The sequence below is a fragment of the Podarcis filfolensis genome, assembly GCF_964270895.1.
Source record: "Podarcis filfolensis genome assembly, chromosome: 12".
Classification (NCBI taxonomy): Eukaryota; Metazoa; Chordata; class Lepidosauria; order Squamata; family Lacertidae; genus Podarcis; species Podarcis filfolensis.
The window spans coordinates 24,381,114-24,391,465 of NC_139614.1; the positions used below are offsets into that span (position 1 = coordinate 24,381,114).

General features: G+C 43.4%; 1 protein-coding gene across 1 annotated transcript; it reads right to left on the reverse strand.

The window, feature by feature from the left end:
• Window positions 1-386: 386 nt before the first annotated feature.
• On the reverse strand, window positions 387-10,286 carry NUP42 (nucleoporin 42). The gene is made up of 7 exons (XM_083578808.1): window positions 10,150-10,286; window positions 8,237-8,426; window positions 7,038-7,132; window positions 5,755-5,831; window positions 4,491-4,577; window positions 2,521-2,605; window positions 387-2,391 (listed from the first exon to the last, which is right to left on the reverse strand). The coding sequence occupies exons 1-7, from the start codon at window positions 10,259-10,261 to the stop codon at window positions 1,760-1,762; spliced, it is 1,278 nt and encodes a 425-aa protein (XP_083434934.1). The 5' UTR covers window positions 10,262-10,286; the 3' UTR covers window positions 387-1,759.
• Window positions 10,287-10,352: the final 66 nt, after the last annotated feature.

The window sequence follows — 10,352 nt, forward strand, 5'->3', positions numbered from 1 at the left end:
TCCCTTCATGAGAAAGTTACTGACCCTTTGCAACTACACTTCACATTCACATGGGCAGGCAAAGTAGGGTGGCTGGTTATGCCCACAATTTTGGCAGCTTTTGCACACAGCTTAGCTATTGACACTGGATGAAAAGGTAAGAGGTGGGGCACCATGTGCGAAGCGAAGAAGGGATCCGAAGTTCAAATTGATCTGCTTGACGATGAGTCTCTTGCATGAAGTTCTAAAAGCAGTGGTGTGCACAGACAGGAGATGGTGTGGGGCTTAATCTTTACTTGTCAATGACTAGAAATTCATTTAGTTGTTTTAGATATTTGTAATCCACCCTTTACCAAAAAGGTCCCAGGGCGGCAGACATTAAAATTAAAACCATCATTAACCACAAGTAAAATTGAAACAAAAATAATTCAGTGTCATAATCAAATTCAGTACTGATTTCCGTACCAAAATTTACCTGATGAGAAGGTGGTTTTTGTTGTCTGGGGCATCAGAATGACCAAACAAAGGCACACACTTGCAGTACGCATAAAATAAAACTAAAGTATTTGTATGAATCTGGAGTCCTTATACCTCGCAGAAAATGAGAGTAAGCCCAACTGCTATCAGGGAGGATAGCTAGTTTATGCTATTGTTTGCTTCCTGTGTTGTGCTAAAACAGTCACACACAAAGGAAGGCTTTAGGAGACTAGGTGCTAAGAGGGTACACTCAGAATTACAGTAAGGCAGAGCACTGTGGTAACAACTGGTCCCAGCACCAAATCACAGCAGACAGATGTGCTCATTTAAATCAACCAATTATAGCTAGAAAAGCTAAGGCTGAGGACTACTGTGGTACTGAAGCTGTTGAGGCCAGATTATAGCAACAAAAGGGCAGGGAGGGGTTGTGGGTTCTATAACTTTGGTATAGCTGGGGAATAGCTGGTGTGTCCAAAAGGTATGATTTGGGGACTTTAAGGTACCGTATTTTTCGCTCTATAAGACGAACATTTTCCCCTCCAAAAATTAAGGGGAAATGTGTGTGCATCTTATGGAGCGAATGCAGGCTCCTTGGCTTCAGCGATAGCAATGCGAAGCCTCAGAAGCGCAGTGGGAGCGCTCCCGCCGCACTCCGGAGGCTTCGGGTTGCTTTTACTGAAGCCTGGAGAGCAAGACTCTCCTGGCTTCAGCGCAAGGAACCCGAAGCCTCCGGAGCACAGCAGAAACTGCCGCTGCGCTCCGGAGGCTTCGGGTTGCCTTCACTGAAGGCGAAGGCAATGTGGGAGAGGGAGAGCTGCGCAGCGCCCCTTTTGCGAAGCGGGCGGAGAAATGGAAGGGGTTCCGTTTCTCCTGCCGCTTTGCTGAAGGGGCGCTGCACAGAGAGGGGGAGAATTTTATTTTCTTGTTCTCCCCCTCTAAAACAAGGTGTGTCCTATGGTCGGGTGCGTCCTACAGAGCGAAAATACGGTACCTTTTAGATCATTAGCACAACATTTCATTGCCATAAAGTATGGAAGCTAACTCCACCAAAGAAAAGAGCAGCTTGGGTTTCCTACATTTTCAAGTTCCTTGCAAAGCTACATTTTGCTATGCAATACTCTCAAGTTAAATATTCATTCTGGAGCCAACAAGCCAAATAGATCACACATTTCTAGAAACAAATGTAACTTCTCTGAAACAATATGGTGAGCCATAGATGAATTTAACTTCTGAAGGATTAAATCAAAGTGTCTCTGATATTCGCACACACAGGGAAAGATAGTAAGAACAACCTCAGGCCACGTTACAGATTTAGAAGTGCTGCTGGTGGTGGCTTGGAAGGGATTTTTCCAAGTGTGAATTTCTTCGCCTTAAATTGCTCCAGTTCTTCAGCAGACAGTTCCGACTCTGGGGTAAATAACTTTGCAGAGGTGGTGCTGGGAGGGGTTGTGGAAGGGGGCAATGTTGCATTACCCCCAAAGAGACTTGCCGGCTGCCCAAACAGTGTGTTCCCCGAATTCAAAGAAGCAGAAGCAGCAGCTGTTCCAAACACCGAAGCAGATGTGGAGTCTGAGGAGCTGGCAGGAAAAGATTTGCCAAATCCGGGATTCAAAGCAGGGGTAATGGCCGCTGTCCCAAACACCGATGCAGGTGCAGTCTCCGGGGAACTTGCTGGAAAAGGTTTGCCAAACCCTGAAAAACCAGAAGCTCCAAACCCACCTGGAGTGGTTGTAGCCATTTTAAATGAAAAGGAAGATGCCGATGAAGCAGGTTGATCTCCAAAGCTGACGGCATGGGGCGCAGTGGTGGAAGATGCAGTGCCCTGGCTGCTTGTGAGGCTCCCAAACGCAGGTGTGCTTCCAGAGGAGATGCTGCCAAGTTCAGAAGCTGGTTTGAAGGAGAAGGCTTGAGCAGATTTATTATCCACAGGAAAGGCTGCAATTGTCACACAAAGAAAAGCAATAGTTTGCAATAGTAAGGTCAAAGAAACGATAGTAATCCCAGGACTATCGGAACTAAGAATATGCAAACCTCCACCCACCACCAGCCAAAACAAATCCCTACCTGATGATCCAAAAGCCGATGCCTGCTGTCCTCCAAACCCAAATGCAGGTGGTGGCTGACTAGCCGTGTTCTTAAATTCAGATATCTTAAAACAATGAGAAGTGGTTCTACATGTTACAGAAGAAAAAAGGTACTATTGCTTCCAATTCAATATAAAATGTATAGTTAGAAGTGAACAAATATTTGATATAGAATAAGCCAACTTACATTACCATCACTATGATTTCACTTTATTTGTGGTGTGGATCTACAGCAGCGATGGGGAATCTAAGGTCCTCCAGATGTTGCCGGACAACTCCTCCCACCATCCCCAACTCATGGCCATATTAGCTGATGCTGAGAGGAGCTGAAGTCCAGCAACACCTGGAAGGCCACAGGTAAATGAATAGATCTCTATTTGGATAATCATCAGCAGAATACCTGTTGAACTGGGGAGATGGCTCTATTTATTTGCTTATTTTGAATGCCACCCTTCATCCGAAGATTACAGGGTGGTTCACAACAGAAAAATACAAAATGAGAACAAAAAATGCATCACAAAAACCCCCAAACCAATAATCCCCCTCCCACAAACACATTTAAAAGGCCACAGATTGTTTAATCAGCCAAAAGCCTGGTTACAGAGAAAGGTTTTTGCCTGGTGCCTAAAGAAATGTAATGAAGAGGCCAGGCAAACCTCCTTGGAGAGAGCATTCCATAAGTGGGGAGCCACCGCAGAAAAGGCCCGTTTTTGTATTGCTACCCTCCAGACCTCTTGTGGCGGGAGGCACACAAAGGCCTCAGAGGATGATCACAGGGTCTGGGTCCATTCATGCAGGGAGACATGGTCCTTGAGGTATTGTGGTCCTGAGCCATTTAAGGCTTTATTGGTCAAATCCAGCACTTTGAACTGGGCCTGGAAACTGATTGGCAGCCAGCACAGTCAGGCCAGGATCTATGTAATATGCTTAAACCAGGCATAGGCAACCTTTGGCCCTCCAGATGTTTTGGCCTACAACTCCCATGATCCCTGGATAACAGGACCAGTGGTCAGGGATGGGAATTGTAGTCCAAAACATCTGGAGGGCCGAAGGTTGCCTATGCCTAGCTTAAACCATCTTGCGCCAGTGAGCAACCTGGCCTCTGAATTCTGCAACTGCTGAAGTTTCTGTACTGTCATCAGAGGCAGCCATATTTATATATAACACACTGCAGTAATCTAATCTGAAGGTTACCAGAGCATCGACAACAGAGGTTAGGCTACTCGTGTCCAGATAGGGGCGCAGCTGGGCTGTCAGCCGAAGCTGATGGAAGGCACTCTGTGCTGCTGAGGCCACCCGAGCCTCAAACAACAGCAGAGGATCCAGAGGTTCCCACAAACTACATGCCTGCTCCTTGCCCTTGATTCCCTCTGAAGCAGCTCCCCCCAAAGGGGCACCCCCACCCTGGTCAGCCCAGGTCTTGATATATCCCCCACTCCTGTGGTAAATTGAGCCCAGATGAGTTCTCAGTTGGTCAGCCAGCAGGGGTCAGGGTGGAACAGGCTTCCCTCTGCCAGTCCTAGGTGCAAAAAGGCTGGCTTCCTTGAGAGGAGGAGGAATTCCAGCTGCTGTGTAAGAGGTTACCTCCTCCATGGATGGTCTCCGGCTGCTGCTACTTCTGAGAGCAAAGCATCAGTTCGCCGAAAAACAAACAAACAAACACACACACACTCTAAAGAACATCTGCCCTCTTAGTAACCTATTTTTCTGCCTTCTTGAACCCCCTTGGCCACCACCATCTTTCAAGGAAGCAGAGCTAGAAGCTGAACAATGCCAATGAATAATACCCCTTACTCTGGATGTTTATTGTAGAGACAGTATCTTCTATCAACAAATCTGATTTTATTATTGTGAACTGCTTTGCGAAACATGACTTAAAGATTTACAAACCTTGCAAAATAAATTTAAAACTTTAAATGAAGACCTTTTCATTTTCTCTATTACACTCACCAATGCCGCTTTAGTAGATGCATTTATATTCTTCAGTTCAAGCAACCGACTTCTCCACTGGCTTGCTAACTGCTGGACTGAATTGATCTGGGGAAAAAGGGAGATTAGACTGTGTTAGGACCCTGCCAATCAAACCAAGAAGGAATAGAATTTCTGAGCAGCTGTGATTAAAATGTGTTGGCACATTCAGAACCAGAAGAATGTCATTACTACCCCACAATTCAAATGTATATATTTTGGGGGTGGTGCTCTTGATTCCAAATCACAGCCATTTACACTAAACAATATTACACCACTAGTAATCACATACAGCTCTCAAGTTAAAACAGTTCAACGCATCACCAGAGATTTACAACCTTTCTTAGATAATGACAGCTCTCTTTCCCAAACTCCGAGAGGAAAATCTTTCATTGCCTACAGAAAGCCACACAATCTTAAACAAGTCCTCACACACAGTAATACAACAACCAGACTTAACATGGACACTGGCACAAGAGCCTATAATAAATCTAGATGCCAACTTTGCTGCCACATACACCCGGGCAACATCATTAAAGGCCCCAATAACATCAAACATACCATCCCAGGCCTATTTAATTGTTTGTCTTCCAACATTATATATGCTATCAAATGCCAACAGTGCCCTTCAGCTCTCTATATTGGACAAACAGAACAAACCTTACGTTAAAGGATAAATGGACATAAATCTGACATCAGGAATCATAAAACAGAGAAACCAATAGGAGAACACTTCAGTCTCCCAGGACATTCTATGCAAGATCTTAAAGTAGCTGTCTTATTGCAAAAGAATATTAGAAATACACTTGAAAGAGAAGTTGTTGAGTTACAACTCATTACCAAACTAAAAACTATGGAGAGACCTGGTCTGAATAGAGATATTGGATTCATGTCCCATTATACATGCTAAAGCTAATTTTGGTCATCTATCCCTTTAAAAATCCCTTGCCCTTCCCTGTGGAACCAACTGCCATCATTAACAGTCATCAACAGTTATAAGTTTGGAGCAACCTCTGCTTCAGAGTATCTGAAGAAGTGTGTATACACACAAAAGCTCGTACCTAGAAAGCTTATACTTAGTTGGTCTTTAAAATGCTACTGGAATTATAAAAAAAAATAAAATAAAAAAAGACTGCCTTAAGACAAAAAGAATTGATTCTCGTTAAGGGAGTTCTTTTTGGATAATCTTTTAATAATTTTATGTATCTTTCATCTTGTTATTTATTATTAATATGTAGAGACTCACATAATTTTGTACATTGTTGTTTGCTCTGCTATTATAATATTCAAGACGCAACTCTTCTGGCAAGAAGTCTGGAAACCCTGCAGGAAGAGGAACAGTCAAAACCTGGAAAGACAGATAATACGGCTCTTATCCCCAGCTATGAAATCATAGTAAATGCATCCCCCCAACAACTCTCATGTTTGTTGACAAGAGACACTGGCCAAGAATAAAAGCAAATGACAATGGCACCAGAGAATCAATTAATAGCTTTCACCATGCATTTGGGTCTTATTTCAAAAGCACGATACTTCAAAAACTCCAGAAGTTACTTCAATACATGGTATGTAACATATTCTGTGATCTGTGCTACCTTGTACTTTCTTAATTTAGAGCTTATGCCAGCTTGCAAATTAATCATTTATCCATTCAAGACATCGTGTGAAGAAATGCAGTTTCAAGTCTACATTTATTCAGGTAACAAGCAATGCGTGGTAGGGAGAATTTGTAAGTGTTTAGCCCAGGCATAGGCAAACTCGGCCCTCCAGATGTTTTGGGACTACAACTCCCATCATCCCTGGCTACTGGTCCTGTTAGCTAGGGATGATGGGAGTTGTAGTCCCAAAACATCTGGAGGCCCAAGTTTGCCTATGCCTGGTTTAGCCCCTTCTGAGCCTCTCAATTCTCCTTTTCAGGTGCCTTCTACGTCCGTCCTTCCCAAAGCTGGGCTCACTTTTCGAGCCTGACTGAGTGCTGGGAAAGGGGGAAAGGAAACACTGTCCAGGAGCAGTAATATTAGCAATGAAGAATCAGAGACAGCAAAAGACCAAACGGCCCACTGGTAGATTTTTAATCCTTCTCTATTGCCAATGACACATATACTGTACATACCCCAACTGCACACTTCTAAAATCATAAAGGAAAAATTGGTTTCGCAACTCTTCTTTCTCTCATGGAGCCTATAGCTGCCATGACAGTCAGCAACAGATAAAGCTGGGTTAAATAATACAAGGCGGCCAAGTTAGCAAATCACATTATTATAAATTGCCCACCTGATAAAGTAGTTAGATTCTGGTCTTGCAAAAACTCCCACTTTGGGTTAGTTAAATAAATGCTAGAATGAACAGAAATTTTAGAAGCATTGTCCATACCAAAGCCTCATTAAAAAAAGAAAGAAAGATAAAAGACAGACACCTTTTGTTCACTTATATAAGCACACCTCATTCTTTGGGATCCAATAACAGTATTCAAGTGAGAAATAAACCTAAGCATGTGTGGGTAATTAAGAGGATTAGGAAAGATTCTACCTGATATATTCGGCTTTTCTTTCATAGGTGAATAGGTGGAAAACATCCATTGTCCTGAAGATTCCCAACTCTCCATGTCTTTCATTATAATTTCACTGAATAAATGACATTCAAAAGTCATAAGCCAAATGAAACCAAAGATAGGCAGTGAAGACCTACTTAAAGCTAGATTCAATGTGTTTTTTAAAAAAATACAGAGCCAAGTCAAAGCTTTACTGTGATAAGAAGAAACGGTATGTTTTATAAGTGGCTTGCTACAATACTCTTTTTCAGTTTCTAAAATTCAAAGAAAACAAGTGTAAAGAGTGGGTGCAAGATCAAATATAAACAGGATGTACTTGAATAAGCAGGGAAAATCACATCTGAATAAAAAAAATTGTTAAGTGATTCAGTGTGAGAAATCCACATCTGCATCATTTGGGGGCACAGATGCCAATCCAGTCTGATGCAGATGGCAATGCACATCCCCATCTAGAGCCTCTAGTTTTACACAACTAAGAAGCAAGAGCTGCGTCAGAGCCAATATTAAACCAATCTGAAACATATTTGTACCAAGTCACATTTTTTTTAATAGCTGTCAGGACAAAAATTAGCTACACCAATGAAACATCAACAAGATTGAAATTATATGAAAAGAAACAATTCTTCTCTGTTAATAGGATAGGAATCTTAGGCTAGTCTTTCCCCTTTCTCATTCCCAAATGCAGTTTATGAAGACAGGACCAAGTGTCAGACTCACATGCTCCTCCCTCTCCTCGAGTGCCAGCTTTGGCAGTTTGATCTTGTTTAAAGGAAACCAGTTCCCATTACATCTGAAACAGGAAACTCTGGATGAATGTTAACTAAAGAATCATTAAGCCACGGTCTACCACTTCAGACACAGCAGGATTTGCTTTAAACAGGATCAAAGTGCCAATAGCATAAGAAATAAGCATGACCAACACTCATTCAGGCTAATTATGCCCAAACTGGCTCTTAATATTAGGAACTTTTATGAGCAAAGGCCACTATGAAGAAAATGACACAGGCAGGCATTCTGTACACAGTTAATTCTTCTTAACTCCTATTTACCTCACTGGGATATTAACAATTGTGTACAGGACTGCAGCCATAGGGTTCAGGTTTGTTTTTTAATTAGCCATTTAATAAAATTTATTTAAAGTCTATTAAAACTTGAGAGATAGGAAATTGTTACTTACAGAAGTTTATCTTCCTCATCTACAATGCCACTATTACCAACATTTTCAGTGGAGTTTAATGCAGCATATCTATTCTGTGGAAAGCCAGAATCTCTGTTGTGCCAGCTGGTTGACTTGGAAAAACTGGATGTCTGTACAGGGTTACTGTATCTCTGATTATGTCCACTCCATGCTACTCTTCGACCGGAGCCTTCAGTTGGGAAAGAAAGAGATGTGTTAAGTAAGAGTTATGAGAGACACCAGCTTCACTACTCCTGCTGCCTGTTGAATTTTCACCTGTGACAGCCTGCAGAAAGTCTCAAAATCTAGTATCCTGAGGGGTGGGGAGGCAAGGCATTGGACCAATTGCTACACCTGCTCCAGGGTGACCTGGCACAGAGCAAGGCTACATTACGCCCACTGCTACCTAGGTAAGGTTAGGATTGTCTTGTTAGTCTAAACCAGCCTTTCTCAACTTCTGGTGTGTCCCCCCCCCCCATGTTTTTGAACTACAACCCCCATCATCCCTGATCACTAGCCATGCTGGCTAGGAATGATGAGAGTTGTAGTCCAAGAACATCCAGGGACCCAAGGTTGTGAAAAGGCTGGTCTAGACATGCCCTGTTTTTTTTCCGGAGGATGGTGGCAGTGGCCGGGGAATGCAAGAGAGCCGCAAACAATATGATCACGGCAACACCACTCTCAGCTCAGCCCACTGGGTCAGCCACACCAGGGAGAGAGAGGGCTGCTTCTCTTCCCTCGCTTCCAAGCCACCCTTCGCCAACCCAGTGCCCTCCTGATGTTCTGGACTACAGCTCCCATCAGCCCTAGCCAATGCTAGGGTTGCCACCTGTCCAGGATTGTCCCATATTTCAATGTAAAATACTACATCTTGTATTGATACAGTTTTGTCCTGTATTTTAGGTCTCCTTTCTTTCTCTCAACCCCTCTGCCAAGTTAGGGATCTTCTCCACATGCATGTGTTGGAAAGGTCCTATAGCTAAGCTCTGGGTAGCCATGCACATTTACAAATTTGTGTGTGTGCATACATGGCAAATTCCAAAGGGCCCATCCTGTTAGGATACCATCAGTGCCAGATTTACGTGTAAGCTAAACAAGCTATAACTTATGGCCCCACTCTCTTGGGGCCCCCAAAAAATTTGAAGGGAAAAAAACCTGGATGTACATTTCCAAAATATAAAATAAAAAACAAACAAAATAAAACCTACATACAGCAGCAGTATTGTATGTTGTGTAGGCTCCTATGACGTAAGTAATGTGCCCCACCTGCTTCCTAAAATATCACTGGTTTGCTGTTATTATTTCATGTTATAGCAAGTTTCTAGTGACTAGATTATGAGTCTTCATAAATTGTGTTTCTAAAGGAACTTTTGTTATTGCCAAATGCCAATGTGTTTGCATTATTAGGTTTGTTATGAATAAAAAATCATTTTAAGTTAGAGCTTAATAATTATTTCACTATTAATATACTTCTTAATTGTATTTCAATTCAACCATTACTTTGATAAAATACATATTTTGTTATGTGCAAATGGCTTTAGATACCTATTAGGCCCATAAATTACCATACAGCATATATTCAACAAAAAAAACAGCGACAGTTTGTCAACAACAAGGACAGCTGGGCATATAAGGGGCATATAAGGGGCCCCATTACCTTCAGGATCTTAGGGCCTCATCAAAACTAAATCCGGCCTTGGATACCATAGAGTGAAACGGATTACTCTGAAGTCACTTCAGCACCAGATGAAAAAAAATTCGGCCCCCCTCCAACCGCCCCACCCCGCATGTTGCCAGTATAGAGGGGGCAGCCCTAGCCGGCGGCCATCTGGAGGGCAGCAGGTCGGCCGGCGCGAGGGGACGGAGAGAAGCCGCCGGCGGAGAGGCGGAGCGGGACAGCCTCCCTTTCTTACCCGCGTTGGCTCTGCCGGCGTGTTGGCGCGGGTGCTCGTTCCAGCAGTTGTCGCCGAAGCGGCAGTGGCCCTGCAAGAAGTAGTGGCAGACCTGGCCGGAGTTGCGCGCCATGGCGGAGCTTCCCCGGCGGCAGCTCCCGCGAACTCCTCGAAAGCAATATGAAAAGCCGCCGCTGCTGCCTTAAGCACGACGGGAGGCTCTG

Coding starts and splice junctions, on each gene's coding strand:
- NUP42 (XM_083578808.1), bottom strand. CDS start 10,261: ATGGCGCGCAACTCCGGCCAGGTCTGCCACTACTTCTTGCAGGGCCAC. Junction 7,133..8,236: donor GATGAGGAAGATAAACTTCT/GTAAGTAACAAT, acceptor TCATTTATTCAG/TGAAATTATAATGAAAGACA. Junction 2,606..4,490: donor CATCTACTAAAGCGGCATTG/GTGAGTGTAATA, acceptor CATTGTTTTAAG/ATATCTGAATTTAAGAACAC.